This window comes from Carassius carassius, chromosome 10 (genome assembly GCF_963082965.1).
Source record: "Carassius carassius chromosome 10, fCarCar2.1, whole genome shotgun sequence".
NCBI classification, from domain to species: domain Eukaryota; kingdom Metazoa; phylum Chordata; class Actinopteri; order Cypriniformes; family Cyprinidae; genus Carassius; species Carassius carassius.
Window position 1 is genome coordinate 4,008,986 of NC_081764.1, and position 13,874 is coordinate 4,022,859.

General features: G+C 37.1%; 1 protein-coding gene across 4 annotated transcripts in view; it reads left to right on the plus strand.

Annotated features, from left to right (window-relative positions):
- Positions 1-996: 996 nt before the first annotated feature.
- The window catches only part of LOC132151562 (chromodomain-helicase-DNA-binding protein 6-like), a 37,547-nt gene continuing 24,669 nt past the window's right edge, over positions 997-13,874 (plus strand). Inside the window, exons 1-5 of one of the 4 annotated variants that reach the window (XM_059559750.1) lie at positions 997-1,367; positions 2,222-2,270; positions 3,052-3,103; positions 11,221-11,750; positions 13,092-13,239. In XM_059559750.1, coding sequence (XP_059415733.1) covers positions 3,077-3,103; positions 11,221-11,750; positions 13,092-13,239 — 705 coding nt within the window. In that variant the 5' untranslated portion in view covers positions 997-1,367; positions 2,222-2,270; positions 3,052-3,076. Of the gene's footprint in view, positions 1,368-1,435; positions 1,657-2,221; positions 2,271-3,051; positions 3,104-11,220; positions 11,751-13,091; positions 13,240-13,874 lie in introns of those variants that run through there. The other 3 variants (XM_059559749.1, XM_059559748.1, XM_059559751.1) reach the window with 3 other exon arrangements.

A 13,874-nucleotide genomic window follows, 5' to 3' on the forward strand; every position in this document is an offset into this window, starting at 1 on the left:
ATGAATATATATATATATATATATATATATATATATATATATATATATATATAAATAAGTATCTTTTACTTACCAGTTTATTTGATCAGATTACAATAAAAACAGTAACATTGAGAAATATCATTAGAATTTAAAACACATTTTCATTTTTAATGCATTTTAAAATATAAATATTCCTGATACAAAGCTGAATTTTCAGCATCATGACTCCAGTCTTCAGTGTCACACAATCCTTCAGAAATCATTCTAATATGCTGATTTGCAGCTCAATAAACATTTATTCAATGTTAAGCATAATATGTTTGCAGAAACCATGATACATTTTGTTTTTAAATAGATTTAAAGTTTAAAATAGATAATACATAAATGTTTGTAGCTACTGTTGTTTGTTAAATATTTATTCTAAACAAGGCATTTTTCTTATTCCTTCCGAAAATAAATTAAATAAATAAAATACTATGGTTTTACCATCACTTACAAAAAGGTATCGAAAAGTATCGTGGTTCTAACAGGGTTTTGTACAGTGTTTCACGTTATTAAAAAGCTACCAAGGTATACAAGTACCAGTCTTGATTAATTACTGTACTTAAAGTAGTACAAGTCCGTGACGACTGACCATGGTGTCATGTCTAAACAATGGTACCAAGGTATTACCACGGTACTTTTTGGTTAGTGCAAGACAAGTACGCCCAATTTACAGCAATGGCATATCCTAGACTGTTTGATGCACAACGTTAATTTATGTACAAGTCAAACACAGCTTCGCATTACACAAAAGAGCTTCAGGAAACCCAACACATCACAAGGACATATGCAGCTTCACCCACACGCGTTATTATAACCCCTGCTATTCTCACATCCGGGATATGAAACATGAGCAAAGACGTGGAATGTTACTTTTTTTTCCCCTTCTCTCACAGGCGCCGTAATGATGGAGTAAAAAGCATCACGATTGGTGGATGCGGCGAGAAGAAACATAAAACCCCAGAGCGTATCTTTTGCACTCCGGACGCGACGCGACAAATGCGAATGAATCCAGCGCGTGCTTTCGGTCATCAGTGAAGAACTGAAATAGAAAAAAAACTCTTGAACTACAGCGAAAACATCCACATCCACACAAGAGGCTAAAAGTACACAATGGTCGCTGGCGATATGTGTCTCTCAGACAAGCTTAGCGCAGCGTCGCTTGCGTGACAGCTCGCTGGCCAATAGGAACCTCCAGCGGCCCAGCTGCGCTCAGACGCGTCCAATGGCGAATGGCAGAATACGGGCCTAAACGCAAGTTAGGCTGTTGTTGCAGGCGGCCAGCGCTAAACTTCACCAAATAATAGCTGTTTGTATTTTGGCTGCCGCAGTAGCCATTTTAGGTAAGCACATCTTTAAACTTTTTAATTTTAACGCGTCGGGTGCAAAACCGCATGGAGTAGGTGACCCGCGGACGCGTCAACTCTCACATCCCCTCATGAATGAACTGCTCTTGTGCGCTAGGATTAAAGAAATTGCTCTGAGTTTTTTTCCCTTTCCCGACTCCCACCCCCTCTAATTTTTTATGCATTTTTCTAAACTGTCATGGCGTTTAGTGTCCTTGGAAATAAATGCGGAGAGAGGAACGCGTAGGTTTTTAGACTAACTGATGTCCGGAGCCGGCGTGTCCAGGTAGGTGAGGTCGCGTTTGAGGGTTCCTCCGCGGAGTTTGAGCGGCTCTTCACGCGTGTAACGCCTGAAATATAGAGCACCGTTGCCGTGACATTACAGTTAGCACGCTGGCTAGCGCCCTACAGGGGCTAATGTATATGGAACACGATGTTAGGCTTTTTATAAGAGTGTTTTATGAGGCAAGTTTGGCATCTGTTGAGGCACACAGCATCCCATGCCTGCTATCAAGTACTAGGAACAATGTAACTTCCAGCACTCATGTGCTTTACATCAACTCCTGGTTTGTGTTATATCCCTGTTGAAATTAACGTGTTATTTTATTGATTTTTTTTTGTCACTAATACGAAAGCATTACTGTAACAAATGTATGCTTTTTCTTTTTTGAAACAATGAAAATGCCTTAGTGCTACATTGACTCTGTCCTAACTCCAGTAATAGGTTAGTTAGTTAGTATCAAGGGGCCCAGCTGGTTAATAATTTAGCCCTTTTGAAATGAATGTGTTTATATGGATTTATATATCTAATGATGTTGCATTAGTGTCAACACTTTTTTTGTTTAATACAGTGATAATGCATAACCGGTAGTTTCCCACCTGAATTACTTCATGCAATAGGTTAGTTAGTATTTGCGGTCCCACCTGGTTTTTGATGTGATTATTATCACAAATAATGTTGCATTACTGTGACAACTTAATGGATGCATTTTTAATTCCGTGGCACCACAGGTAGATTGATACCTGTTTTAAGTCAAGGAATGGGTTAGTTGGTATCAAGGGGCCATTGGATTTCTAAAGTGAACCTTTTGAAATGTATGGGTTCATATGGATTTATATCACAAGTGATGTTGCATTTTTATACAGTAAAATTTTTTTGTATATATAAATTGCATGACAAGTAGAAATTGAAGTCAATTAAATAGGATGCAAAAGTTGAGAAAACTTTGTGCTCATAATCTGTTATTAATTCAAGTCAAACAATACACAATTTTGCTTTTATAATCTTATGTCTTGGTGAAGGGTGGTGATTTTTTTTAAGCTTTTTATGTTAAAGCTGAATTATTAATTATATTTTTACTCCTCCAAAGCAAAAATAAATAAAAAAGACCTTGAACAATTGTAATTTATAGCTAGTGTTGAATATATATGTTTTATATTATTTATTAATGTGATATCTTAATATTGTCTGCATTTCTTTCCTACTATTTATTCATTTTTATTTATTTATTTAATGGTCAAGAATGCAATAATGATATATTAGTTAGAATTTCCTTTTAGGTTTTGTTGTGCATTTGGAATTGAACCACATTCTAAATGCTTCTATTAACTTATTATTATTATTTTTTTTATGCATTGCATAATTTCTATATTCATGGTTCCTTGTATCTCTGTATTCCAGAGGCAGACAGAAAGATCAAGAAAAAATGAAAATACAAAAGAAGGACAAGCAGGTCGGTGTATCACGTGTTTTTGTCAGTCACTCTGTGAGAGTTCCCTCTATCTCACTCTCTGTTTCACTCACACCGTCTCCCACACTTTCATCATTATTGCAAACTTAGCATAAGTTTTAGTTCTTGCACTATAGCTGTACTTCAGGAGATCCTTAACCTTATTTATCCTACATTTTGTCTTTAATATTTAAAGTGTTGTTTGCAGTATTTGTTTTCTAAGCTTCTTGGGTAAATAAACTTACCCTGATGCTGGACATTCAAAATGTAATCGTAAATTGGTTTTATTTCCTCCCAAAATACCGTTTTGGTTGTTTTTTTTCACAGTCCAGTAGATTTAATTGAGTTCTCAGCTATGTTCTATTGCAATATCAACTTTGTTTCTCCTACAAATCCTAATGCATAGTTTTACTTTTTAAATCAATGTTTATTTTTATTTTATTTTTTTCATATTAGAATCAGAAAACGGTCTGAACTTTTGATGACTTTTGACTTAAATTCAAGAAAAAGTCATGAAAGGCCTTGCATTGGTGTGATTTTAGTGTTTGTAGCATGGGTAAGGTGTGTTGTTAAATAGACAGTTCTGTTGGCTGCAGCATGTTTATAGTTGCTAAGCAGCTTGTCGTGTTATAATGGAATGTGCACTTGTGCGCATATCTGCATTTTATATGCCTTTGAATGTTGCTCATCCAATCAGAATTATTTGTCGTAACTGTCCATTTTATAAACTTGGATACTCAAATTACTAGGGACTTTTGATTTGATTTGATGATTCAAGGCAGATCATTTCTTCATAGCCTATATATAGCTGTGATTTTAATTAAGGAAAGCATTGAAAGGAAGATATCATTGAAATCTTTGGAGGTAGATTCAGAAGTTTTCATTTCAAGAAGAATCAAGAGTTTTTATTATGATGGTCTGAACATCTGTTTGGAGTATCTGTTTGACTAAACTGGCCATGGCACCTCAGTTACTCCTTCTCTGAGTCAGATGCTCACTAGAAGAGTAGGTACTGCCGACAAAGACTGGCTGGTGCAATGATTGCTGTTCTATAGGTAAATGCTAAAATTTTGAGTATAATATCTGTTGGCATGTTGTACTAATGTGCTTGTGACGAGTGGGGCGGGGCCGAGGGATGTGGGAACACGAGTGAGGCCGGTGGAGTGATTGGGAAATCCGCTACACCTGCGACCCACCACCGGTCTCTCGTCCTTCACTGTCGTCGCTCCAGTTTTATATCCTTCCATCTCCTCTGTGGGACTCAAGACCGGTGGTGGGTCGCAGGTGTAGCGGATTTCCCAATCACTCCACCGGCCTCACTCGTGTTCCCACATCCCTCGGCCCCGCCCCACTCGTCACAGTGCTGTCTGCAGCACCTACATGGTATGACTTAAACCCAGCGTAAACTCTGCACACAAAGTTGCAAGAAGTTTAAATTGATACTTTTGGCAATACGGTGACATTGGCATGTATTTGACATTACTGCTCTGCTACATGTCCAATTAATGTGCACCATCTGTGCCACTTATATTACAGCTTTAGCATATATTTATTATAGGCGTTTTGGGTGATCTAGTCACATGTGGTCACTCAAGACCTGGTGTTAACATGCATCTTAAAAATATCTCCACTGACCAGCTGGATTCATTGCTGGATGTTATGATTATTTTTATTTTTATCACTTACTACTTCAGTGTTCTTATGCATAATGATGTAAAACTATACTGAAAACAAGGTTTTCCACCTTTTATTGATGACCTTTTTTTTTTTTTTTTATATATTAATTATGCACTGTAGACTCTCTTCGATGTTGTCTTTTTATATCTGCATTTAGCAATTTATGCTTGTGTTTTTAGGGGCAGCTGTGGCCTAATGATTAGAGACTTGTGCTTGTAACCCGAAAGTTGCAGGTTCGAGTCTCGGTGCTGGCAGGAGTTGTAGGTGGGAGGGAGTGAATGAACAGCGCTCTCTTCCACCCTCAATACCCATGGCTGAAGTGCCATTGAGCAAGGCACTGAACCCCCAGTTGCTCCCCGGGTGTTCACTTCTCACTGCTGTGTGTGTGCACTTGGATGGGTTAAATGCAGAGCACCAATTCCGAGTATGGGTTACCATACTTGGCAAATGTCACTACTTTCACTTTCACTTTTTTCAACATCTCAGAGGACAATCACGTTAATATTGTTTTTAATTTATAAAAACATTAAATTAAAAATTTGGAAAACAATTCCAACTCAGCTTCTTAGAAAACTGATAAAACACTGAGGAACACTTAGCCAAGCTAGGTCTTATGGAATAAACTGAATTATAAACTCATATCTAATACTTTCTGGCAACTCCTAAACATTTAATGTTGTTCACAGTTTTTCGGTAGCATTTTTGGATATGTATATTTCATTATTTTACAGATGAACGTTAAATATCTCATGGATATTTGTACAGAAATGACTCAAATCCTCTTAAAATTTAGCTTTTACACTAAATGTAGTTCTGTGTCCTGCATATTAGCAGTAAAATTAATTGAATGCTACATTAAGATATAATGTTACATTAGCAAAATTTTTATTTCTATAACTGTGTATAGTTGGGTTTTTTTCCCTTAGATCTGAGAAAGTTATATAAAACATGATGCATAAATTCTGAAATCTTCAAGACTAGCTACCATGATTTACTATGTTTAAAATCATATCCATGGATTTCATTAAACACAAATAAAGTATGTTAAACAGAGCTAAGAGAGATTAGTATCTCAGTAAGTGCAGAGCTTTGTGTATAATGTGTGTTTGAAATCTGTGGAAATCGCCAGTGTGGACCTGCACAAAATACTTAACCTCCATACACCCCTTGTACTTCTAGATGAGGATGTAGAGATGATGGTTATGTTTAACTTTGTTTAATGTTTTGCTTTGTTAATGTTTGATTAGGAAACAATGAAATTCCAAAGCAATTTTCTATAAAATCCAACAAAAGTACTTGTAAAGGAGGTGTGAGGTGTAGCATTGTGTAGAAAGATATTCACTGTGCAGTTTGCATGATATTCTTTTGTACATCTCAATGCAATTTCTTTTCTAACTTGTTTTGATTTTCAGGCTGGCAACATGCACCTAATCATGCTAATTGTCTAGCAATCATTGGCTGTGCTTCGAAACGTTAGGGGAAAACAAAGTCAAAGTTGAACATTACCGCAATATGCTTCAGTCTGCAGAGTTCAGTGCATTGGAAAATGAAATCGGTAATTAAATATGCCTTAATGTGAATTCATCTGTGTGGTAAATTTTAGTTAGTCCATAATTAAGACGTTAGAAAAGAGTACCAAAAAAGTACAATACAGTATTTTAAACATTTGTGTGAACTCCTTTACCATGCATCAGGTATATCTATGTATCCTGTATGCCTGTCTGTTTCCACACTTTTGAGACCATAGTAATTATTACAAAGAATCAGTTGTGACATTTATGAATTGTGAATAAATCCCAGTCAGTGTTGTGATCATGCACTCGTTAGACTGAACATAAATCAATGTCAGCATCACTCAAACCCCTTCTGTCTCTTGTGCTCCCTCCTCGATCACTATCGCTATTCACAATTCACTATTAGACATAGTGTGTTGTAGTCATGCTTTCCTGGTTTCAAGAAATGTGCAGCATTTCTCACCTTTATGTGGAAAACCACTCAAGGACACTTCTGTGAATCTGTGGGATTGTCAGCCGGATCAGGGAGGCTTTTGGTCTGATGTCAGGTGCAGCGGATCTAGACTCTGCACTGGGATTTCTTGAAGTTAAGAACGGTTCTATGTCAGAAGTCAGTGCTACAATGAAGCAGTAAACTTGGATGAGATAAACCTTTCTCATACATTGGGATTCGTGTGTTTGTTGTTTCAACAGTGTGACCACATTTTTGTGATCCGCATTTTAGAGAGCAGCACGTTGGAGACACCAGCAGATTATTGATGACTTAAAAAGAATGAGACATTAAAAGTTAAGAAAGGCCAAAGAAGTGCTTTCACACTCACTCTTCTGGTAGTTTCATGCCACTGTCATTCAAATGATCTGATCTGCATTTGGATTTGAAATTTGGTGGTGTCAAAATCAAACTTGTCCGATTGAGTTTTTCCTTCCCGTGCTGCGAGACCAGTGATTCAAAGGGCACTTCCTAAGCACCCTGAGAGCTTCATTGTCAGGCCTCTCTGAAGAACCAGCAGGGATTCACACCAGCTTAAACTGTTATTTGATTTTGAGCAATTTGAAATCACTGCAGGTTGATAGTCTTAACATGCCAAAGGAGGCTTGTAAAACTAAATAAAACTATTTTATTAAAGGGGTCATATAATGCGATTTCAAGTTTTCCTTTCTCTTTGGAGTGTTACAAGCGGTTCGTGCATCAATACGATCCTTAAAGTTGCAAAGACTAAAGTCTCAAACCCAAAGAGAGATTCTTTATAAAAGAAAATGCCTCGTTGAAACATGCCCCAACATGTCTACATCACTGTGTGGGTAGATTTGAATAACGCTGGCCAAATGTTCACGCAAAGAAAGAATTAATAACTTTGATTCTCGCTGTTGCCACCGACGCCATGTTGTAGACATACGGTTTTGTTGTGAAAGCAAAAATACTTTGTTTGGCCTTCCAAAAGAGGACACAACTAGAAATCAGTGGTTAAGTTGTATTTACAACATGGTTCAACCCAAATATTCAGATGTGTGTGGCACATTTTATGGAGGACTCTTTCCTGATCCTGGGAGAGAAGACTAGAATGCTGGCTGTTTTGACTCACAGTCTGTAAGTACGTTTACATTATTAAAAGATTTGCCACCGATGATTCAAACGCGAGTTTTGAGCAGTGTAGAGTAGCGCTTGTTTGCCGTTTCTCCGATCACAAATGCAGACATGTTTTTATGTTTACGCGGCACAGTGCAACACAATGCGTAAAAAGACAGTATAAATCATTATAATACATAATTATGTCCCCACTGGGTGCAACAAATGCTTAGTTTGTAATGGGTTTTATTGGTTTTGTCTTGCCACGCTGGTGTTCTGACTGGGTTACACATCACAGTATGTTAAGGGGTGTAACATTTCCATCACACGCTTGAAGCATTCATCCAATCACAAGGCACTAAATAGCTGGCCAATCAGAGCACACCTTGTTCTTCAGAATGATGAGATTTGTTAAAAACAAAAACCATGTGTTTCAGAAAGGCGGGGCATAGAGGAGAAACAATGTACAATATGTGGAAAATAATAAGTGTTTTTGAACCTTAAACTGCATAAACATTTCATTACACAAAATATACAAAATAATGTTATTTTTAGCAACATCATATGACCCCTTTTATGTATGTGCATATATTCAAAGTTTGGGGTCAGTAAGATTTGTTTCTGAAGAAAGAAATTTCTATAATTTTCCCCTGAAAATATTAAGCACAGCTCTTTTCAACATTGACAATAATAATAAATGTTTCTTGAGCAGCATATTAGAATGATTTTTGAATGATCATGTGACACTGAAGACTGGAGGAATGATGCTGAAAATTCAGTTTTGCATCACAGGAATAAATTACATTTTACAATATATTAAAATAGAAAATGCTTATTTTAAATTGTGAAAATATTTAATAGTTTTTCATATATTTTTGATCAAGTAAATGCAGCCTAGATGAGCATATGAGACTTCTTTCAAAAACATAAAATCTTACAAACCCCATACTTTTGTACGGTGGTGTCAATAAGTAAATGTATTTATAATGGATGAGTTGGAGATAGTTAAGTGTCCAATGTACATGTGAACTTTTTTTATTTTGTTTAAAAGCATCCCAAGTTGCACTTCATGAAGATGCTATTAATTGCTAATGTGTAATAGAGATGGATCACAAAAAAACTCTTGACTGAATCCTGTTGATGTTACTGCTTTCTCATTTCCCTGCCTGTTCTAGCCAGCACTCCTAAATAACATTTAAAAAACTTTGTATTTTTATCACTTCTCATGTTATTGCCTTCTTCACTTGGATCACTTTGTTGTATTCATTGGACCAAAATGATTGCTAAAATAATAAATGTAAATGTAATAGGTTGACTGTAGTCATCTAGTCATCCAACAAACTACTAGTCAGCTAATAGGACTTTTCCCCTCTTATTTTACCCTTTTTTGTAAGTCAGTGTGTTGTTGTATAGTATTTTATAGTGTGCTGTTAGTTTAACTGTAAACTCCTGTTTTTTTTTTTAAATGTTTTTAAAGACACATACAGATGGTTTGCATTGTTTGTTTGCTTTTTTTATAAGCCTTCTGCCAAGAGCACCACAAGTTTTAGATAACTTGTCAAGTGAAAATAGTCCAACTTTTCTTGAGACCCCTGCCTTTTGTTCTTCTCTGTCTAGGTGTTTTGAACACAAGAACACATCTCTTTGTTTTCATTGAATAGATGGTGTCCTACTCATCTGCCTGTGACCATCAAAGTATGCAATTCATTTTAAAACGATATGGACTTAGATTAGGGAGGTTTGCAGTTACAGAGGTTTAAAGGACCAAAAAAATGAATTCTTTCATTATTATGCGCTTCGTTATTGCAGTTGGCATCACCGCTGTCGTGCAATTGATGGAGAGGAGGATGCATGTTAGCAGGAGTGATGTGTGCATGTTTTATAAAACACGTTTGAGCAAGGTGTGTTCGGGTTTGGAGCTGGCATCGACTGAACTGCAGCTGTCATGTTTGGGAGTTGGTATTGATTCATAGGGAAACGCGTGTATGTGTGTGCGCTTGTGGTTGGCAGATTTGCCTGGCAAGCATGCATACTGCAGCACGGCATGGGAATAGTCTGCAGTGTTTTTGCGCATGCTTGAAAAAGTAGTTTTCCCCCCATGCAGATATCACTTATATTACCTTCAAGAACAATGAGGTTGATGCTTTTCAGACCCCAGAAAGGAAAGGGTTACCACGGAGACTGTTTACGTTCCCGCTTCCCACAGCTTGGTCCCGAGCCTGTTGCCATGACAACGGCCCTGATTCCAGCCCGCTTGCTTTGGAAAGCATGTGATTCATTGACATTATCCCCATACCTGCCTGCAGTCGCATGCTCTGTTGGGGAGTGTGTATGTGTGTGTCCGTGTCTGCCTGCACATGCACACGCTGTTCCACAAGTGTACTGCAACGCTAGGGCGCAGTTAAAAATAAACGTGCTTTGTGGATGGAATAAGAGGTATAAAGCTAAATGTGAACCAGAAACACAAAGCTCACATATGGCACTAAATTCTGTTTACTTCATCCATGTGTTTTCCTTTAGAAGGAGGAGAACATTTGTATTTAATCTGCCCTTTAATGTCTCATTGCTTGGTCATCTTATGGTTTCACTAGATTGAAGAGATTTTTCCATGTCTTATTTATGAATGGGCACACGTAAATAAGGTTTCAGATGAAGTGAGCGTGAAGAAGGATTGAATACATAATAAAGCTCATTCACTTTGTGCCTTAACAATGTCTGTATTACATGCATTGCCCTGCTTAGGGAATTAAAAAATTTGAGTGCTTTTTAAAAGAGCTGTAAATGGATTACAAAGTTAACCGAGTGAAAAAGAACCCAGTTAATTTTGCATTCACACTTTCCTTGGCCTTGAAAGTGGACTCAGATTTCTCTCCCTTTGTTTTAAAGTCCATTTTAAGCTTTGTACTTCATAAATAAATAATATATTGTGTGTGTGTGTGTGTGTGTGTGTGTGTGTGTCTCTCTATATCTGTCTATCTGTCGATCTATCTATCGATCAATATGTATAGATAGATAGATAGATCGATTGATATGTATAAATATGTATATATAGATATGTATGCGTGTGTAAATTGTATTTGAATAATAATACTTATGAGAGTTTAATCCAGCCAAAGCCAGCATGAAAGTGCCCAAAACATAATTTCTTTTGGTAACCAGCAAACTGGAAACTCATGATGGTTTTAACTGGTCAAATCTGAGCTAGATTAGTTACTCTACAAAGTCTAGAATGTAAATGTCTGTTTGGGTTAGTCTAACTATGAATTGAATTATGAACTGTCTTAGATCTGTCTGATTTAAACAACACAAATAGTGTTTAATTAGAGGAGCACATTTTTAATCAAATTCTTTTGTTTTTCCAGATGTCTGCCATCCATGTACTAAAGCACACTCCATCCGCTGCTGCCGCGAATGCCTCTGACCAAAACGCACAAACTACATTTCCCATCGGCCACTTGGGCAAAGAACAGTTACGGATCATCGGAGGGCCGCCCAATCACTGCATGGCTCACCCAAAGCACTCTGGGTTACGGGAGGCAGGGCCTGCGGCCAGCAGTCATAGCCTCCGCCCTTTATCAATCAACAGCGAGGAGGATGATGGAGGGGGCGGGACCAGGGTGAAGAAGAAACGAAGGAAAAAAGATAAGAAAGAGTCAGAGTGGCAAAAAGATGAAGAGAGCAACGCTAAACCAAAGAGAAGGGAGCAAAAGGAAGGGAAGGAGCTTCTTCCAAGAAAGTCAAAGGTGGCGAAGGAACAAAAGGATCATAAGAAGAGGGAGCCAAAAGTCCAAAAAGAGGTCAAAAAAGTTAGGAAAGGTCAAGATGTGAAAGTGAAAATACAGGCCAAGAACACTGCAACACATCCGCCCTCCAAAAGAGGGAGGAAGCCAAAGTGAGTTGGTAGAAAATAACAAATAGTGAAAAATTCCTTTAAATGTACAAACACTACCGTTAGTGTTTTAAAAGATGTGTGTTATGCTTACCAAGGCTGTTTTTATTTGATAAAAAATATAGTAATCTTGTGAAATATTACAAAAAATTACTTAAAATGTAAATAAGATGCAGCGCTGCAGCTGCTTATTCAGCATCATTACTCCAGGCTCTGTGGCACATGATCCTTCAGAAATCATTCTAATATGCGAATTTGTTTCTCAGGAAATATTTCTTAGAATTATCAATGCTGAAAACAGTTGCTTGATATTTTTTGGGAACCATGCTGTCTTTGATGAATATGAACTTAAAAATATAGCATTCACTGTTTTGATTTGCAATTTAATGTGTCCTTGCTGAATAATTTCTTTAAATATAATATTCACTCAGTATTTTTGTGCTATTTTGACAGTGTAGTGCTACTGTATATGTGCTTTATGGCAAGACCATTATGACAGGCATATGTGGCACACTTGGAACCTAGTTTACTAAGAGATGTCTTGGAGAGCAAAAATCATGTCTCAATTTAAGTAAAATGCATCCTTTACATGTGACAATTTTGTGTGTATTGTCTCAGCACTGTTCTTGCTCAGCTCAATCACAGATCTTTTCATATGTTGATTGGGTGAAATGTGATGCAGCGATTGTGGGTGTTACAAGGTGAATGTAGGTAATTATGTATTTCCAATTTAAAACCAAGGTCAAAAATGAAACCTGCAACCATGTGTAGGGCTGTTTGACCTTTTGGCTATTTTTCCAGCATATTTGGAGAAGTTAAAATACATTTAATACAGTCATTCATAAGGAACTCAAATATGTAATTTTCTCCAGTGTTGCATTAAACAATCTATTGCCACAATCAGTTCAGTTCAACTTTATTGACAGACTCAGGGTCCATTAGAAAACCATACAACATTACAGGAACACACATGTACAGCACAACAACAAACAGACAATTACCAATTACCAATGATGGCGCTTAAAAATATACTTATGAACACAGAGTTTATGCCAATCCTTTGTGATTTAAACTTCCTTATCCACTTTGTGGTTCCCTTTCGCTACTTGTTTCTCCCAAAGTAAAACATTGAAATTTTATCCAAGTTCTGCAATTCATCAAAACCGTTGCGCTACTTGTCCACTTAAAAACTGCTCTGCAGATGTCAGTGTTTTGTACCATTATATGGCCTGATATTTGTCAGTTGAACAAGTCATTGGGTGGTTAGTGTTAAGATCTGTCAACCTGTGCAAAGCTGTGGATGTAAGATGGATTTTAAAAGTGTTTTGTTGCCATGTTATGCAGAGAGCAGGGTGCCATGCCTCCGGAGAAGAAAAAGAAGGGAAAGAGGAAAAGTGATGCTGTACTTGAGATGGTGGAGAGTGATGACACAACCTCTCTCAGCACGCTCGCCACTGGCGGTGAGGAAAGCATCGACCCTATTGATAACACTGTAAGTTCTCCAGAACCTATATACATCTGGCATTTGGGTTTCTCCTGAGCAGAACAGTTAATCATGATCTGTATTTATACAAATACAAAATCTTAAAGATCATGTTCAAAGTTCTGCTAGGTTTAATAAAACTTTCCTAGAATTATTTTCCTGGTTTTATACAAGTAACAGTTGCATTTTATCAATTACAATGAAAACTAGGAATGCACAATATTGCTTCCATATCAGTTATCAACCGCTGCTGTTTTTTTTTTTTGGTTGATATTGTATAGGTAATTATAATGTAATTTACCTTCTATTTTTACATTTAGTTTAAATTGCCACTCTCATAAAATTTAATAATCTGGAATTGTGAAACGTGAACTTTTCTGTGAAAGTATATTCCGGACTATTTTCGAAAGGAATTGCAAATTGTATTTTCCACTGCATTTTCCATATGTGGATACATAAATAGTGACATAATCCAAAGAAAATTGCAAATCGTGCATTACTACTTGCATTTTCACTAGGGGTGCGCCGATCACAATCGGCCGATCGATAATGCGCATCTCGTCAGTTAGGTGTGTAACAGTACGTGTATTCGTACCGGACCGTTTCGGTACAGGGCTTTCGGTACGGTGCACGTGTGTACCGAA